Source organism: Lynx rufus, unplaced genomic scaffold (assembly GCF_022079265.1).
Source record: "Lynx rufus isolate CCGP_SWC_20201006 ecotype Redwood Valley unplaced genomic scaffold, mLynRuf1.p SCAF_11, whole genome shotgun sequence".
In the NCBI taxonomy this organism is placed as follows: domain Eukaryota; kingdom Metazoa; phylum Chordata; class Mammalia; order Carnivora; family Felidae; genus Lynx; species Lynx rufus.
In genome coordinates this window covers 24,319,485-24,340,458 of record NW_025814825.1, presented here as the reverse complement: position 1 = coordinate 24,340,458, position 20,974 = coordinate 24,319,485, and the positions used below count along the sequence as shown (strand labels likewise).

Here is a 20,974-nt window from a genome sequence, read left to right as displayed (position 1 = left end):
CCGAGCCTAAAATCCAATATGACCAGTATCTTTATAAATAAGAAGAGAGAAATTTGGACACACAAACACACAGGTCATATGAAGGTCACGTGAAAATAGAGGCAGAGACGGGAGTGATGCATCTACAAGGCAAAGAATGCCCAGGATTGCCAGGACCACCAGAAGCTAAAGAGGCAGGGAAGATTCCTCTCCTAGAGCCTTCAGAGAGCACATGGCCCTGACAACACCTTGATTTCAGATTTCAAGCCTCCAGAACTGTGGAAGAATAAATTTCTGTTGTTATATGCCACCCAGTTTGTATTTTATATTGTGGCAGCCTCAGAAAATTAATTCAAAAAAAAAAGAAAAAACTAAAAGCAAACAAAAGGAGAGAGGAACACCAGATAAATCTCAATAATCACAAGAAAAGTAAAATTGATATATTAATAACTATAACACAAGCGGCAAGGTAAAATTAAAGATAAAAAGCATTAATGAGGATAAACAAAGCTTTAGTGATCAAAGAAACACTCCACCAAGATGATGTGCCAATCATAAACATTTATATACCTAATAAAATAGAGCATTAAAAGAAGAAATGGAAAAATCTATAATTATAGCAGGAAATTAATACTACTCTCAGAAACTCATAGAGCAAAGAGAAAAATTTAGTAAGGATAAATATAAATAACAATAAAAAGGTCAATATAATAGACATACTGCTACCTAAAATATAGAGAATATATGCTTTCAAACAAACATAGAAAAATCACAAAAATCAAGCATATTCTAAGCCAGGAAATTATAAACCATGGTCCACAGGACAAATCCAGCCAGATGTCTATTTTTATCATAGTCCATGAGCTAAGAATGGCTTTTACATTTTTAAATGATTGCATTTTAAATGATTTTATAAATATCTACATAAGAACTACGATTTTGCTTCTTGCCCAGAAAAGCTAAAATATTTACTATGTAGCCTTCTAAGGAAAAGTTTTCCACCCCTGCTTTAAGACACAAAGCAAATATCAACACATTCCAAAGAATTTATATCACATAGATATTCTTTATTATTAATCTAGATTAGAAATCAATAAAGGATGAAAGCCCATCCTCAAACATATTTTTTTTTAATATATATGAAATTTATTGACAAATTGGTTTCCATACAACACCCAGTGCTCATCCCAAAAGGTGCCCTCCTCAATACCCATCACCCACCCTCCCCTCCCTCCCACCCCCCATCAACCCTCAGTTTGTTCTCAGTTTTTAACAGTCTCTTATGCTTTGGCTCTCTCCCACTCTAACCTCTTTTTTTTTTTTTTCCTTCCCCTCCCCCATGGTTTCCTGTTAAGTTTCTCAGGATCCACATAAGAGTGAAACCATATGGTATCTGTCTTTCTCTGTATGGCTTATTTCACTTAGCATCACACTCTCCAGTTCCATCCACGTTGCTACAAAAGGCCATATTTCATTTTTTCTCATTGCCACGTAGTATTCCATTGTGTATATAAACCACAATTTCTTTATCCATTCATTAGTTGGTGGACATTTAGGCTCTAGAACATCCAATGGAAAAAAGACAGCCTCTTTAACAAATGGTGCTGGGAGAACTGGACAGCAACATGCAGAAGGTTGAAACTAGACCACTTTCTCACACCATTTACAAAAATAAACTCAAAATGGATAAAGGACCTAAATGTGAGACAGGAAACCATCAGAACCTTAGAGGAGAAAGCAGGAAAAGACCTCTCTGACCTCAGCCATAGCAATCTCTTACTCGACACATCCCCAAAGGCAAGGGAATTAAAAGCAAAAGTGAATTACTGGGACCTTATGAAGATAAAAAGCTTCTGCACAGCAAAGGAAACAACCAACAAAACTAAAAGGCAACCAACGGAATGGGAAAAGATATTTGCAAATGACATATCGGACAAAGGGCTAGTATCTAAAATCTATAAAGAGCTCACCAAACTCCACACCCGAAAAACAAATAACCCAGTGAAGAAATGGGCAGAAAACATGAATAGACACTTCTCTAAAGAAGACATCCAGATGGCCAACAGGCACATGAAAAGATGTTCAGCGTCGCTCCTTATCAGGGAAATACAAATCAAAACCACACTCAGGTATCACCTCACACCAGTCAGAGTGGCCAAACAAATATTTTTGAAAATTGAAATAATATTATTCTAAATAAAACAAATTTATAGTATAGCCCAAGACAATTCAAGAGTTACTAATGTTTAAGCTATTGGTATGCCTCAAAAAAAAAAAACACTTTCCAATTTTTTTTGACAGCCTAGCAGTCTAAGCCAATCAAAGAGGGAAAAACCTATTATTTCCATCAAAGCACAGGAGCTTAAAGATCATGAATAAAATCTCCAACTGAATCAATTAATAAATCATCTCCTCTCCAAATAACTCTGACACTAACCAATAGTAAGTAAACTTCAACTCAAATGAAAAGTGTCCCAAACCAAAATTAGAAAAGCTTCTTTAAGCATTACAGGAGGAAGAAAAACATAAAATGGACAGAAAACCTTTTCTCTTAAAAAAAAAAAAAAACTGAAAAACAATCGCGCATGCAATATTCATATTTCATATCACATATATTAAGAAGCTAACATTTACTGAATAATGCTGGCACTGTTCTAAGGATTTTGCATAAACCTATTTAATAAATGCATAGATGCAGAAATACATAAAAACTACAACACCCTGCTGCACAAAAAATAAGCAATTCATAGTTAACTGATTATCCCAACTATGGTGGGCTGCTTTACTGAATGAAGTGTCTCAACAGTCTCTATGATTTCTAATTAGGATTTCTGAACTCTAAATACAATTATCCTTACTTAACTCTTATGCCAGTAGCATTTTATTAAAGATTCAAAAAGAGACAGAGACTTTCCTTTATCCTAAGAGCACTAGGAGACTACTGTCATCAAGCCATCTTCCACTTTTCTCTTTTGACCTAGCATCAAGGTAAACTCTTGTTCACATATGAACTTATTGGAAAACCCTGTAACAAACTCCATCTTACCCAGGTGGTTCTCTCATGAGTTTGCAAAAACTGGGATCTTCCTATGAGTTCCAGAGCAGCTGCAATGGACACAGACACTTGAAATGACTAACAAAAAAGTTTGGCAGCATTGACCAATCTCTGCTGACAAACATCATCAGTGATGTCAACAAAGCTGCCTTGTGTTTCAGATATGCTACAACACAATCACAAGAGGCATCCTAGGAAAGGGAGTAGAAGAAGAGGAGACGTGGATTTTTTTCATTTTCTTTTTAAAAAGTCATTAAAAAAAAAAGCATATGAACAATCGCATCACCTCACATAGACTCTATAACGTACACTGAAAACAATTTTTGAGTAATGCTGTAATTCACCTATTGGGTTTAACATCTAATGATTCAAGCTATATTCGAGAGGATTTCTGAAATACAAACTTATAAAGCCTGATATTAAATAAGCGCTTCAGAGAGGTGATCCTAACAAATGGTTGGGATAAATATATTTTTTAAATAGAAAAATCTAGTATTCAAATTGACTAGAACATTGTTATATAAGGATAGATTCTGTAATATTTTAAGCAACTGTTATTTACAAATTTTTTCTGTTTAGATTTTTTTATTGAACCTAATTGTATATATCTGAGTCAGGATATCCTTTTTTATAGGTTTCTTCTGTCACTTGAAAATATTAGTTGTAAATTTCTTCTAAAATTTTAGTTAAAAAATATTTAATTCTTCAAACCATCTGTTTACTATAGTATAAACTAAATAATTGCCTCTATACTACTGAGTTTTTCCTCAGTCATTTACTATAAAATCCTTCTGTGTCCAATTGTTTAGTAGATACTTCAGCACATATGTCTGGGTTTTCTATTCTTTTCCACTGCTTTATGTTTCTATTTGTGTCAGTATTATATCTTGCTCTAAAGAGTTTCCTCCCACCCTTTCTCTTTTTGTCTTTCTTATTTCTTTGGTGTTAATAATTTTGGAGTCATTTTGATGAATACCACAAATAAAGGTGTTTTGATTTTGGGTGAAATGTATTACATCTATAAACAGTACTGGGAAGAACTACAGTTTCCAATCATACATTCAGTTTGCATCTTTGCCCTTTGTAACACATCATTTTTATAATTATTTAATGCTTATATGTTCTCCTAGACTATAAAGTAGTTGGCTTGGTTACTACATTAACATCCCTGGAGTAATTAATTTTTATAACATTTAGACTTCCTATAGAACATAAGTATTTTCTTCAGATCTTTTATATAAAAATTTTCAGGTTTCTTTATAAAACATCACAAACATCATTCAGCACATTTACTGATGATTTAATGCTTTATTAATGCAGTGATCATTTCATTATTTCCAATTTAAATCTATGATTTATTATCTTGGAATTCTGAGCATAGCACTGTTTATATACTAGAAAAGGTTTATTTTGGGGGGAACCACGGCCCACAATAAGAAATACATTTATATCACAACCAAGTATATATATTTATGAATATGTGTGCATATATGTGTGTGTATGTGTGCGCATATATCTAAATAAGCATGGATGAATAGAGGATAGATATTCAGATACAGATAACATATCAAAAATGTTCCACAAATCAGTATTTGTCTTTTTTACATGTAATGCCCCCTGATAGTTCCTATACTATTCTACTTTATTAGGAAAAACTTCTAGTTATAATGGTCAAAATTTATTTCAAATCCCACTAGCCAGTTGTAATGTATAGTTTTAAGAACAATGCACTACATACAAGAATTGTGTCTTCTTTCTTTTTATCTTCATTATTATCACAATCTTAGTACTCAACAAGTATTTAATAAAATATACTGAATGATGAAATAAGACTAATTTAATGAGTATTAAAGTAAATGGAATTAGCTTTTTGAGCAGCCACATAAAATTTTGAGCAATGCAAGTAATTAAAAACCCCTGACCTTCATATTTTTATTGTTGTTATTGCCATTATTGTAATACCTAACATTTATTAATTGCTTTCTAGGCATCAGACATTATGCTTAGCACTTGATCTGAATTTCCTCATACATTCTTTATAACAGTCCTCAGATAGGAGCTATTATAATCTCTGCATCTTTTATGGGGAACTTACCCAAGACCATGGAAGAAGTGGTCTGAATTCAAATTCTAATTTTTTAAATTACATTCATTCTTATTAACTTTCATCATTAATATATAGAAATTCAGCATCATCCCAATTTCCCACAACTAAAAACAACTCAAATATCAACAGGTAAATGAATAAAAATATATACACACATACATACACACAATAACATGCTATTATTCATCAATAAAAAGTAAAGAACTATTGATACTCTCAAAATAGATGAATATCAAAACCATCACGCCGAGTGAAAGAATCCAGAAACTAAAAGGGTATATACTGGATGATCTCATTTAGATGAAATTCTAGAAAAGGCAAAACTCAGTAACAGAAAGAGTAATGGTTGTCTGGAACAGGTTCAAGAGACAACTGATGGCAAAGGGACATGAGGGGATTTTAGCAATTGTAGAAATGTTCTTTATCTTGATTGTGGTAGTGGTGGTTATACAACTGTACACATATTCATCAAAATGCAAACAAAATATGTAAAATGGGTGCATTTTATTTGAATGTAAATTCTACCTTAATAAAGTTGATACTTTTTCTTTTTCTCATTTGCTTCTTCTTCCTCTTCATTATCCTTTCCCTTCCTAAACAAGCCATTAAGTGAGACAGAACAAGATAAGTCTCTACCCAAAAAACGCCAAAGTAGAGAACATGTCCCTGCAGGGAAGCAGTTTACTAGGCATGTCAGAGCCCACAACAGTGAAAAAGGTATCCATGGAGGGAGTAGGGAAACAATGTGACAGCAGAGTCAAACCTGAGTAGAACATGAAGGGCACATGCACAAACAGGCAGCCTGGTGTGGGCTATCAGAGTCTAAGCAGATTGAGGTGGGTATCCACACATGGATGGCCTGGAGAGGGCTACCAGAGCTCAAGCAGCATAAAGAGAGCATCTATACAAGAAAATAACTAGTGCCAGATGAAAGAATCAATTATGGCAAGGATGGTATCCATGTGTAGGCATTAACTGACATGTAGTATCAAGCCCAAGCACAGTAAGGAGGCATCGTACAGACAGGGAGACTGGTGTGGGGTGTCAGAGCCCAGGGGACTGGCTGACAAGAAGTCAGAGCCCAAGTAGGGTGAGGAAGGTGTACACAGAGGATGAAAAGAAGCTATGCATGGGGAACCTCACTAAGATGCAGAACCTTAATGGCGTGAGGTGAGCAACTACACAGGGCAGGTAGTAACAGCAGTGGCAGGAAACAGGTTGCACTGAAGAGGACTGATGAAATGAATAAATATATTAAGGAAAACAGAAACCAATTTTCTCACTGTTGGAGGAGAGAATTATAAATACAGAAAAGGAGAAACGCTGTATTTAGAGTGGAATTAAAATTATAAGCATAAACCCACAGTTTTCAATATACAGAGATATAGAAATACAGTCACTAGTATGCATACAAAATCCCACAAATACACGCATGCACACTTACATGCCTTGGGAGGGCTTAAGGGCACTGACAACCCAATCGCAATAAGCACATCTAGCCCCCAGATCTTGGCTTCTAAATACCATTCTTCACTAGAAGTTAACAGGAATAAGGAAAACACTAAATAATAAGGATGGGACATCTTGCATTGCCACAAATCCCTTCAAATAGTATTTTTAAAATACCAATTTGGCCATGTCACTCATCTGGCTTACTAGTGCCTAAAGAGTAACACTCAAGCTCCTTTTGTGGCACAAAGGGCCTTTACAAAGATCTGCCCTAAGCCTATCACTGCTGCCTCTTCTCTAACATCCTACATTTTCACTATATCCCATTATGAACTGATGTTTGAATAAGACACGTACTTTTTCAATAACCTTTTAATTTTTCCCAAAATAGTAAATACATATTATAGAAAATGAGAAATCAGAATATGTAGATTAAGGGAGCCTGGGTGCCTCAGTTGGTTAAGCATCCAACTGACTCTTGGTTTCGGCTCAGGTCATGATCTCACATTTCAAGAGTGCAAGTCCTGCAACAGACTTTGCATTGGCAGTGTGGAGCCTGCTTGGGATTCTCTCTCTCCCTCTCTTTCTGCCCCTCCCCCATTCATGCTGTCTCTCTCTCAAAATAAATTTAAAAAACTTAAAAAAAAAAAAGGAAATATACATTTTCTTTAATGTAGATTAAAGAAAAAAAGACATCACATTCTCACCATCCAGTGAGAATCCACTATTAACACCTTAGTGCATTTCCTTCTGGAGATACACATGTATAGATGTATGTAAAGATATATGATTATAATGTAAATAGTATTCTATAACCAGCAAACAATATCTATCTTTCCATTTTGGCAAATTTTTATCTCATCTAATATAGAAGTCATATTCAAATTTCCCCCCAATTGGCCAAATATATCCTCTATAGTTGATTTGTCAACCAATATCCAGGTCAGAATTTCACATTACATCTAGTTGTCCCTTAAATTTCTTTTAATGTAGCACTTTCACCTCCCTTCATCAACTTTTTAGGACACTAACAAGCTAAAGGGATATTACAATTTTTTCTACAGAACTTCCAACCATATGAATTTGTCCTTCCTCTCTTATTCTTCTATCATCTGTTTATTCTGTAAAAAGAAATCTGTGAGCAGTAACTTGAGGAATTAAGATTAAATGTTTTGGGCTAGAATATATTATGCACAATTATGTGTATCACATGAGCAGATACACATTACCTAGCTAACTCAACTCATTACTAATGGGAAAACTATCTCTGGATTAGGGTGAGGACAGTTTGGTCTCCCCAGTGAACAAGTATGGTTTTCTCTTGCCACTATAAGTAATTATGGTGTTACTTTGGCACTATGTGAACGGACTATTCACCTCACAGTTATAACAATAATTAATAATCCTGGCATAAGGCAGAAATTTCTTCAGAAAATTTCTTTAGAGGGGCGCCTGAGTGGCTCAGTCAATTAAACATCCGACTTCGGCTTAGGTCATGATCCCACGGCTCATGGCTTCGAGCCTCACGTCAGGCTCTGTGCTGATAGCTCAGAGCCTGCAGCCTGCTTTGGATTCTGTGTCTCCCTCTCTCTGCCCCTCTGCTGCTCATGCGCTCTCTCTCATTCTCTCTCTCCTTCAAAAATAAACATTAAAAAAATTTTAAAGAAAAATTCATTAGAAATTTCTTTGTTGTTTGTACAATAACGTTTCCCTAATTTTATCACACTTTCTACATTTATTTGATGGCACTCTTCAGCAGAATTCAATCATATTTCGTTAAGGATTTAGTTATTGAAATATAGATGTCGCTTTAGTTACTGAAATATAGTCCCACCGTAAATGCAGCATAAATGCTTAATTTTTCTTGTTAATAAACATTTTTAAAGTAAGAAGTTGTATTAATAGTTACTTCAAAGTGTACCAAGTGAGCACTGGTTTTTCTGGCTTTCTCTTTATTGAGTATCTTAGGTACTCATGGGTTTTCCTACAGTCATTATGACAAATGAGCTCATACTCTCAAGAACCTATACCTTTGTTCATGTTGAATCCGCTGATTTCCTCCACAAATTCTTCACCTGATAAACTCAACTCACAGTTTCACATCTTCTCTATGATGGCAGAGAGTGAATTTCTTCATCTCCATTCCCAGAGCAATTGTTCTATTTCACATACTACATAAGGATACTTCTAATGTAATATTTGGTTGCATATCTTTTCCCTTCCCTGACTTGTCTTTCACAAGTAAGAATAGTATCTTTCACCAGTGTTATTTACAGTTTGATTCACAGATTTGTTTTGGCACAGACTATTTTCTGTCTGCAACACAATAAAATAAAAAGCTTGCACCAGACTATAAATCAACTGGTCATTAAACACAGTTTGGTTTTGGCTCAGTCTTTTTTTTCGATAGCAAATATTTCTGAAAGGATGAAATGTGTTGATTTCTATTATGGAAAGAGCTACTTTAACTTTCCAAGGATTAGTAACAAACACTTTTACAAGCTACTTTGAATAGCACTGTCCAATCATCAATTTACCCTCACTGCCAGGAACAAAAAAAGCAATATGAAAACAACTGTTTGCAGAAAAAGACAGTGTGCAGGAGTGAGGACCATGGGCATGTCAAAATACCCCTTCTAACGTGAAGAGTAAGTCACTGCATCTGGATCTTCCTACAACCAAAAAGATGTACAGCACCTAGTGGGCACCTTTGAGTTTTGGAGGCAACATATTTCTCATCTGGGTGTGTTATTCTGGCCCATTTACCAAGTGACCCAAATAGCTGCTAGATTTGAGTAGAGTCCAGAAGGTTCTGCAATAAGTCCAGGCTGTTGTGCAAGCTGTTCTGCCCCTTGGGTGATATGATCCAACAGATTCCATGGGGTGGAAGTGTCAGTGACAAACAGGGATACTGTCTGGAGGCCTTTGTAGACCCTTGTACATGCAGGCCCTTACGATTTTGGAGCAAAGCCTTGCCATCCTCTGCAGAGAACTACTGTTCTTTTGAGATACAGCTTTTGGTCTGCTACTGGGTCTTAGTAGTGACTGAATGCTTAATCTTGGGCCACCGAGTTACCATGCTACCTGAGCTGCCCATCATGAATAGGATATTATCTAACACACAAAGTCATAAAGTTGGGGGTACCCAGAAACATTCTATCATCAAATAGAAGTGGTAATAGTTGTGATCGGGCCTGAAGAGGCCAAAGATAAAAGTAAGGTACATGAAGAAGTGGCTCAAATGCTATGGTCCCCCTACCTTCCTGCTATACTGCCTTCTCTCTCTGAAACTATACTATGGTCTCATGGGGAGTTCCCAAAATTAGTTGAAAGAGGAAGAGAAGACGCAGGTTTGGTTTCCAGATGGTTTCATATAATATGCAGACAACACCTGCCAGTGGACAGCTGCAGCACTACGGTTCCTTTCTGGTACATCCTGGAAGGGTAGCAGAGGAAAGAAATCCTCCCAGTGGCAGAACTTCAAGTAATGCATGTGGCTATTCACTTTGCTTAGAAGAAAAAATGTCCAGACATATGATTATATACCAATTCATGGACCAATGGTCAGGGACTTAGAAGAAACATGATTGAAAAACTGGTGAAAAAGAAATTTGGGGAAGAGGTGTATGGATAGACCCTCTGTGAATGGGCAAAAAATATGAACATATTTGTATCATGTGAATGCTCACCAAAAGGTGATCTCAGCAGAAGAGGATTTAAAAATTTAAGTGGATAGTCTGATCCATTCCACAGATACCAGTCAGCGTCTTTCCCTAGCTACCTCTGTCATCCAAAATGGCTCATGAACAAAATGGCAATGGTGGCAGGGATACAAATTATGCACAGGCTCAGCAACATGGCCACATTGGCTATGGTCATTTTTTAGTGCCTAACTTGCCAGCAGCAGAGATCAACAGAGTCCCTGATATGTCACCACTCCCTGGATGATCAGCCAGCTACCAATGCTGGTTGATTATACTAGACCACTTTCATCACGGAAAAGATGATGTTTTGTCCTTACTGTAATAGACGCTTACTCTGTATATGGATTTGCTTCTCTGCTCACAATGCTTCTACCAAAACTACCTTCCATGGACTTACAGAATGCCTCCCCAATGTAAGTTGGTCTCATCCAATCTCCTGAAGGCCTGAATAGAGGAAAAGGTGGAGTAAGGGAAAATTCACTCTCTTTTAGTCTGACTGTCTTCAAACCAGGGACATTGGTATTTTGCTGCCTTTGAACCCAGACTCATGCTGAAACTTACACTGTTGGCTCTCCTAGCTCCCAGGCCTTCAGACTCAGACTTTAGACTCAGACTAGAACTCAGATTCAGACTAGAACAAGCTTGCCAACTGCTGATCTTGGGATTTCTCAACTTCCATAACGACATGAGCCAATACCTTATAATAAACATTTTTGTTCTCTCTCTCTCTCAGTTCTTTTCCTTTGTATAACTAAGACCAATTTTAAAGGCAATTCCTTCAAAATGGTAATAGACACTAAGGGAATCTAGACAATACAACTGTTGTTTGTCATTTGTCCTTATCAAGTAGGGCCTCTTAATCAGGTCCTGAAAACTAAGAAAATAAAGACAGCAATGAAGGGCCACTAGATTAAGGAATCACCAGGAACTAAGGCAGGTAAGGCATTTATAAAACTGTCTGATTAAAATCAATCTAACACACATTTACTGAGTACTAGGTAATAGAAGTTTTACATATTTATATGTAAAGTCCCCTGGAGCTCTATAAAATTCTATTGTTTCCTCTAAGAAGTAGGCTATAGAAATGATTTTTATGCTATTTATATTTTCATTAATCATTTCTCTTTAGTTTCCTTTTGTGAATGTAATTTAATCTTATAAGGGAAATAGTTTAAACTGCTGAAAACAATCAAGGAAAATATTTCTTTCTGAATTTAAGGAACATTGCCTTGGGGTAAGCCATCTGGAGGAGAGAACACCAAAGTAAGAGAACCAAAGAGATGATGCAACTACCTCTTTCTTTGTGGACATTCTTCTTCATGAGCTAGTACTCAGTCAAATCTTGCAGGGCTCGGTCAAAATATGAGAACTCCGGTGACTCCTCCCTATAATAATCAATCTCATATGAGTAGCCCCAAGTAGATACCGGTTACTAGTGCTTTTAAATTTAAGTTCTTATGTTTGCAAATGAGTGCAAAACTCCACCTCTCTAACAGCAATTCCACCAATATGTATGTACATCAATATGTACAACAAAAAAGAACCAATTTGCCCTGCAAAACCCCAATGAGGGCCAAATGCTAGATACAGAAAAAGAATATGACCCATCAGGGTTAAAGATGCTGGAAATTAATTGTAAGTCTGTATAAGGCAAGAACAGACTCCCAGTCTTCTAGCTCTATTCCAAGCAAAACCAAAACAAAACAAAAATTAGTGGTTTCTTCTCAGGAGAAAATACAACAACCTAAGAAGGAAAAATCCTCCACTTAGTAGATATTGCAGGTCCTCCGATATCTATGCAGTCCTGGAAAATCAAGCCAGCCAGCTGACCAGCCTAGCTAATGTACAAAGAGTCCTGAATCAACTTTTTAGTTCCTCACTCCTAAATATTAATGAACAATAAATAATCATCAGATATTTGAAGAAATATTCCAATAGAAAGAGAAACCAAAGTAAACATAAACAAAATGACTCTTTGGAAAGAGAGATAATGCAAGGAACCTGAGAAACCTTAACAAAACCTAATAAAAACACTAATATACTGACAAAACAAAAATTGAATGATATGAATAAGGAATGGTATATTATAAAGAGTTCTTGAAAACTAAGAATACAATTGCCAAGATAAATAATTCAACAGAAAAGGAGAGCTGGAAAATGATGTTGAGGAAATATACCAGAAAAGATAATCAAATCCAAAGGAAAATATGAAATAAAAAGATAAAAGATTGAGAATCAATTCAGAAGTTCTAGTTTGTAATTACCAAGAATTCCAGAAAGATAGAGACAATGGGGCAAAAATAAAATCATGGAAATAGCTTAAGAAAATTTCACACTACATGAATCTCCAAAGACTCTACCCAGACACTAAGTGGGAAACATACAAACAACTACAACAAAACTCAAATCCCAGGACATCACTGTGAAACTGCAGAATGCCTGAAATAAAAGATTAGAGTGCCAGGGGAAAAATAAAAAAAGATTACAAATCTCTCAGAGAAATAAAAACAGGAAACATAAAATGTAAAGGGGATCAGAATGTAGACTTTTCCCAGTGGCTAACCTGAATCCTAGAAAAGCAATGCATTCAGATTTCTAAGGAAAAACTCACTTCCACCCCAGGCAAATCATTAATATGCTATAGTAGAGTAGATGAAAGAAATTTTCAGTAATGTACTAACTAAAAAAAACTTACCATCCATTTACCCCCTCTTAGAAAGTAAATGAAAGAGGGGCGCCTGGGTGGCTCAGTCGGTTGAGCATCCGACTTCGCTCAGGTCACGATCTCGCAGTCAGTGGGTTCGAGCCCCGCATCAGGCTCTGTGCTGACAGCTCAGAGCCTGGAGCCTGCTTCAGATTCTGTGTCTCCCTCTCTCTCTGGCCCTCCCCCCATTCATGCTCTGTCTCTCTCTGTCTCAAAAATAAAAATAATAAAAAAATTAAAAAAAAAATTAAAAAAAAAAAAAAAAAGACCCAGCCCCCTGCCTCCTTCTCCAGGAAGTCTTCCCGGAATGCTTACGTAACATCCCATTTAAAAAAAAAAAAAAGAAAAGAAAGTAAATGAAAGATATACTCTAGCAAAATGAGGGAGTAAACTTATTTAAAAAAATGTTTTTTAAATAAGAAGATATACAGGAAATAGTGGACCCAATCCCAGAATATGACAAAAGGAAGTCCCTGCATGATAGCTCTAGAGAAATCTTCCGACGGTAATCTGTTCAGATTAGAAAAGGTTGATGCCTGGGTGGCTCAGTCAGTTAAGTGTCTGACTCTTGATTTCAGTTTAAGTCATGATCCCACAGTTCATGAATTTGAGCCACACATCAGGCTCTGCACTGACAGTGCAGACCTTGCCTGGGATCCTCTCTCTCTCCCTTTCTCCAACTCGCGCACGCTGTCTCTCTCAAAATAAATAAACAAACAAAAACAACAACAACAACAACAACAAAAAGGCTGACTGAGGTGGAGTGAAGGACAGAAATTCTGCATTTTCATTAAGCCTGGATACTATGTGAATTTTTCAAACTATGTGTATGTATCACACTGAACTTCTTTAAAGTGAGTAGTAGTATTACATGGGGAAGAAATTAAGAGGCAGTTATATGAAATTTTAGACTCATTCAGCTTTTAACTTCTATTAGCATTTTGTGAAATTTCAAAGATGCACTAAAAAGATTCTGCAATTTTTCTTCTCATAATTTTGTCTTCAATGCATAAATAAAAAGGTAAAGTTAATTTGATCAGTGTTCATTTAAAAATTTCAGAGGTCGTAACGACAGAAAAGAACCATTAAGAGAGTCACAGTTTTTCTTTTATGTGTCTTATCAATCACGTATTCTCTCCTGAAGTATGTTACTTCTGTCATTATTAGACATGGCCTGGTCTGATTAGCTGATATTTATCATGCTTCATATTTCAGGCCAATAAACCCAGAAACAAAAGAGGGTACACAGTATAGCTAGTACAATGACTGATTCAAAGTAGATATCTAACATATTTTGGCTATTCCCCACCCCTTCTACTTCCTCTTTCCTTTGACCCTGAAGCTCCTGATTGGAAAATCTCCCCGGAGTAGTAAACAGAGAAACACTATAAACCAGAGTCTATCTTCTAGTTAGAGTTAAAAACGTAAGCTCTATCTATGTCTGGAGAGTTCAATCATGGAATCTCTGCCTTGAGACAAGTCCAAGGATCTCAGATCTGAAAAAGATTCTCTACTTTCTTGTTCCTAGTTGTAGCATGGGAAAGCTTCTTTCAAAGGGTAGTCCAAAATCCACAAGAATAGAGAAGAGCAGTCTGGAGAATCCATAATCAAATACTTATAAAACAATTTACATGACTTTAACTGGGTATTTACACTAATCATCATTATTAACACAGGAGCCATATTTCACTTCAACTAACTTTTACTGAGCATATATCATGAGCCTGGTTTTGATAAACACCAGGAGTTCTAAGAAATGGTCCCTGCTCATAATAAGTTACAACATATAACGCTGAGGAAAGTAATCCAGAAAATAAATTCAGGAGAGAAGCGAGACAATTCTTTCTCAACCATAATTTTAAGCAAAAATTGGCTAGCCTACAAAAACAAACAAACAAACAAAGCTTTAAAATTAACCAAAAGACATTCATGATTTAAAATTAATATTGTTAGGGGCAGCTGGGTGTCTCAGTAGGTTGAGCGTCCAACTTCGGCTTAGGTCATGATCTCACGGGTTTGTGAGTCTGAGCTCCGCATCCCGCTCTGTGCTGACAGCTCAGAGCCTGGAGCCTGCTCCAGATTCTCTGTGTCTCTTTCTCTGCCCCTCCCCTGCTCATGCTCGGTACCTCTCTCAAATATAAACTTTAAAAAAATAAAGTAAAATAAAATCAGTATTTTATTCCTTAGTTTTCTGCTATGCATCTGACCTTGTCTGTAAATTCAAGCAAAAAAAAAAAGTACTATTGAACAAGAAGCCAGGTTGTACCATCAGCTCATCCTGTGTCTTTGGACAAGTCACATCACTGTTGAGTCTAGATTTTCTAGAATAAAGAAATGCAAGGACTGAGGAAGATTAAACTTGAAGGTTTCAAACAAAAGTTAAATTACGTGACTATGTAAGTAAAAACTGCTGTTGATTTCCTAGTTAGCTGAAATTATAATAACAGCTACTGATGACTAAATGCCTGAATACCATACATCAGGTATTAGATCTCTAAATTTACAACTACTATTTCTAATTGTGTCAACAACCTTATAAAATAAAAATGAGGAAACAGGAGAAAAACTGGCTTACCAAATATCACACAGCTCATAAATGTTGGGGACCATACTGAAAACATCACACAAAATCCCATGTTTTTTTTCTCCCACAGAAGTTTGTTATGTACTACTTATAAGCATTATTTCTACAGAAATCTAAATAGACATTAGAAACCCAATTAACTTTAAAAAGTCAATTCATTTTGCAATTCACAATATCAGAGCTAAAAATGTTCATATGAACTCACCTGATGCAGCAGACGCTTCAGTTTAAGTAACTGAGTTTTTACAGCAGTGCAATCTTGGACCATGTGCCGGAGCGTCATCTCATCCAGTATCACTGTATTTTCGGGTACATCTACAAATATCTTCTGAGCCTGGAAAAAGGGGGTCCCTCCATAGCTTTCAAAATGACCCAAAGGAGATTCTCTATAGGGAGAGCCTCTGGAAGGGCAGGGGAAGAAGTTGGAGGGAAAAGATATACAATATAATTTCAGAAAAAAACAAGGTAATGAAATTATTCCAGTGATTATTACATATCAGTTATCATTATCACAAAGCCTTTGACTTTTGCTTACCTCGGACACTGAATTTGTTTCCACCAAAAGTTCCAATCAGTTCTAGTTCTCATTAATACAATTATCTTCTGCACTCCCTCCCCTTTTTATGTATTTTACACATTGGTTGAATAAACCTTATTTCTTAGTAAATGGAAGAGAAAGAAAAAACTCTAGGGAAAGGCCTTGCCCGCCCCCCCCCCAAATTACACTTATTTTCTTTGCCTGAATGGATTGTTTGCTTTTTAGCTCTTGATTTTAACTGGTCTCTTGAATGTCACATCTTTTTTTAGCCCCATAACTACGCTATCTATCTTCATTCCCAGTTTGGTCACACACGCCTGGATTCCTATTTCTTGTAAGTCCCAGCAAACAGTTAAGACAGACAAACTGTTACTACTTTGTTTTTACATTATTGGTAAGTCTTCTTTTCTAATAAAGATTAAACTTGATTTTTTATAAAAGTCTTACATACACCACATATTTCCCAATCTTAAAATATATTTTAAAAAGTCTACTCTAAGAAAATTTAAACTTCCCTTTAGTTTCATACAATATACGTGCTTGAAAAAGCAGACCAAAAAAACCAAAAAACAAAAAACAAAAAGCCACAAAAACTGGGGCTGATGTGTTTCATAGATTGTGAAGAACACAATGCTTTGATCAGAAGTCATTAGCTAAAGCAATTTTAAATTACTACACTCATGTAATACATGATTCCAGCTGGTTCTTAAGACATGAACTTGTTACATATGTGAGACCTCAATATATTAAATAACACAATGAACGAGTACTCGCTCCAATATAATGGCCATATTAACATAGCAGAATTCAAGTTAAATTCATGACCCATTAAATTTGCCAAAGTCACAACACATTAAATTTTAACCACACAGAAAAAGTAGAAACACTAAATTTTTTTTAATGTTTATTAATTTTTGAGAGAGAGAGAGAGAGAGTGAACAGGGGAGGAGCAGAGAGAAAGGGAGACAGAATCAGAAGCAGGCTCCAGGCTCCGAGCTGTCAGCACAGAGCCCGACGCGGGGCTCAAACTAACAAGCTGCAAGATCATGACCTGAGCTGAAGTTGGACACTCAACCAACTGAGCCACCCAGGCGCCCTGAAACACTAGATTTTCTAATTTATAACAAATATGCCCCAATTTCTAAACTCTTAAATATTCAACATGGGCTTGGTTTTCACAAAATTATTTTTCTCTGAAACTATTTTTTTGTATTTTATTTCAGGCCTGATTTTTGTTTTAACCCAAGAAAAAAAATTTTAAGAACTTAAAAATTTTTGATCTATAGTTAAGACTCTAATATGTTTACATATACTTCTGCCTTATACTTGTTGGTTCAAAATATAGTTTAATGATTAAATTTCAACTACTGATCAATTAATATGATTTCACCATCCATTACTGAATAGATGGGCAATGTATACATGGAATGATGAAAAATATATAATAATAAAAAGTTAGCAAAGTAGTAAAACAAAAACATAGACTCATCTAGCATATGAAGAGTAGAGATAAGAGCTATGTTTTCAGAGAAAAAAGTTGACATACTTTGGAAGGTTTTCTTGGGCAAGAAAGAACCTGGGATGAACTATAAAGTATGAGGTTTAAGTATGACTGAAATGAAAGAGAAGGCTTTCTGGAACAAGAAAATAAAAAACAACAGCACAAAACGCAAGGCATGTTTTTTAGGGACAAGGAGACTCAAATATGGCTTATGAGGCCACAGATAGCCTAAATCCAATTTATTCTTCAACTTCATCCCTCAACACATCTTAATCCATAGCCAATTACCTGAGATTGCCAAAGCACACTATAATCTCCCTCATCTCCAAACCTATGTCAACCTCTCCATACTCGTGCTAGGCTATTTACCCTGCCCTCCACTGCCCACTTGATCTGAAGAATGATAACTCCTCTTCATCTTAAATTAGTTGGCATTTCCTCAGGGAAAGCTTCCTTAATCCCTTCCTAAAGCAGGGCTTGGTACTTCCACAGGTGTCCTTATAGAGTCCTCTAGTGTGCCCCACTATGATACTTAACACAGTATATTGTGTTCATGTGCAATCTGTGCCAAATCATGAACTCCATGAAGACAAAGATTGTGTATTCTTTTCCTCTATATCAAAAACAGTTAGCTTTTAATTTATTTTTGTTGTTGTTGCTGCTTTCACTGTATGATTAAGGAACATGGATTTTAACTACTAGATTGTTTCTTTTCAAGCTTCCATCTCTGAGATTCTAAAGTTCTTTGGTTGTGACATTAAAACAAAGCACTACTTTAAAATTGTAATCTGGAAGCAGTCACATTAAAAAGTACCAGTTAATAATCAAATTAAACTTTACTTCCTATTTTACCAAATGAATATAATAAAAATTAGAGAGGGAAGATACTGAGAATAAGGCTTATTTTAGGTTGACTAAATATGAACCACATGCAAGGAACTAATGAATTAAAAGCATTTCAAAGGAAGAGTCACAACAAGTCTTTACCACTAACAATACAGGGTAAAAGATAATGGTATCCAGAAAACCACAATGGTATAAAAGAACTGCCTCTTGCCTAGGATTAAGGTTTAAATCCTGGCTGATAGTAACTAGCTACTGAAAATACTTAGTATCTTTGGGCCACAGTTTCTTTAATTCTCAATGTTTGCCAGTGCACACCAAATGAAGTTCATATACCTTAGCTTGCATTTCAAATACCTCCACCATGAGATCCCAAATGAAACATATCTTCTCCTAGTACTAAAATGCTACTTCCTCCAAAAGCCCTTCCTGATGCCCTCAACTAGATAAAACTAGCACTTTAGGATCCTTAATTTATTGAGCATAAATTAAAGAAATCTATATAGCTATCGCCTCTAATTACATTGCAAGCCCTTTGAAAATAGGGCCATATCTTATTCATTTTTATATTACCTGCCTAGATTACCTGAGTTCAAATCTCATCTCTGTCACTTATTAGCTAGTAACAGGACAAGTTACTTTATCTATCCTTCATTTTCTTGATCTATAAATTAAGGATAATAAGAGTACTTACTTCATTAGGTTGCTGTAAGTCTCATACGAAGTAATATATGTTAAAGTGCTTAGAACAGTTCCTGATATACAGTAAATGTTAAATAAAAACTAATTGCTATTATATTATTTATTATAAATAATTTCCAACTTGTTTATGTTGAGAAAATTTTCTAACATAAATGTCAAAAGAATATTAGAATGCCATATAACCTTTCACTTATATTCCTCAAATGGTAAATTTTAACACAATTTGTTTAAACTTACGTATTTGGTACTAAACTATCTGACAAACCATTGGAAGTAATATAACACCTTACTGCAGTTTGCTGGGAAAAAAAATGAAGATAACTGAGATGCAAAAGAAGACAAAGATGGAACAGAAAACAAATACATGACAAGGGTTATTTCAGAAAATAGAAGGACACAATTAAAGACAAGAAAGGAAAAAAAATGACTGAGAGATAATGAAGATTCTGAGATTTCACATTCTGAGAAGACAATGAAGTTCTCATAGGGGAATCTGAACCTTTGAAACTTTCGAAAATGAGAGGTAAAATCACTTTCCAAGAGTGCAAGCACAAACCCAGGGATGAAGACGTAAAAAAGGTAAAGAAAAATAAACATGAGATAATAGAAGAATTACTGAAAACACCACCTCATATTAAATTGACAGGCATAAATCTGTATTTGTATACAGATTTTAACAACTGTGGATTTCTGGTAGAGAAATTAGATGGTGGAAGCAACAGAAGACTGCATGCTGTTTTGGGGAATACACTGTAAGGCTGGCAGTGTGTTAGCAAAGCCAGAATCTATGTAGCTGACCACAGGCCAGGTAGTTGACTGAATATGAAGAACTGAACCAATATGGGTATTGGGGGAGGGCAAAAATGAGTTCAGTAGTTACAGAAGCACAAGAAAGAAATGTCCACCATCACCAATATTATTTAACACTGTTCTATAAATATAGCAAATAAAATCATCTCCCCCAAAATAAGATCAGGATAAATACAAAAATTAATCTTTAAGAGATAAGCTTTTTTTAACCCATTTAAATTGAATCCATACAATAGTACCTGATAGTCAATCCAAACACCTAATAATCACATCACTGCATAATTATTATTGCCGTTTTAAAGGAATCTCCCTAAACTATGTGGCTGTACCTATATATTTATGTTCTTCTCCACTTCTACCCAAGCTTTTTGATTACTAATATGTGTGATTCTGTACTAAGTCTGTGATTCACGCATTAGACTAGCCAGTAGAAATGCATGTGTAAGAGGCAAGGAGAGACAGAATTTTTCTTCTTAGTTTATTTTCTAATCTCAGTTGCACTTTGACTTCACAAAACCTTTAATGTTTCTTTTTTCATCATTAAGAAAAAGTTAAATATATGTATTTTTATGTTCACGGTTATTATAGGTTTTTAATGGTAGATTCAACACAGTCTCAATCAAAATCCCACCAAATTATTTTGTGAATATCAACAAAGTGATTCTAAAGTTTATATGAACAGGAAAAAGAGCCAGAATAACCAATACTTCAGAGGAAGAAAGTCAGAATACTGACAGTGATTTCCAGACTTACCACATAAAGCGACAGTAATCAAGACTGCGGTACTGATTAAAGAATAAACAGATCAGTGGAACAAAACAGAGAATCCAAAAATAATCCACAAATACAGTCAACTGATCTTTGACAAAGAAGCAAAGGTATTTCAAAGAAGACAGAATAACAGAAATACCATACGATCTAGTAATTCCACTACTGAATATTTACCCAACGAGAACAAAACCACTAATTCAAAAAGATATTTGTACCCTTATGTTTAT

The 20,974-nt window shown here is 35.5% G+C and overlaps 1 protein-coding gene across 1 annotated transcript in view; it reads right to left on the bottom strand.

The window, feature by feature from the left end:
- Positions 1–20,974, bottom strand: part of CCSER2 (coiled-coil serine rich protein 2) — a 196,001-nt gene that overhangs the window by 58,945 nt on the left and 116,082 nt on the right. Inside the window, exon 6 of the mRNA XM_047073063.1 lies at positions 15,788–15,983. Within this exon, the coding sequence (XP_046929019.1) occupies positions 15,788–15,983 (196 nt within the window). The remainder of the gene's footprint in view (positions 1–15,787; positions 15,984–20,974) is intronic.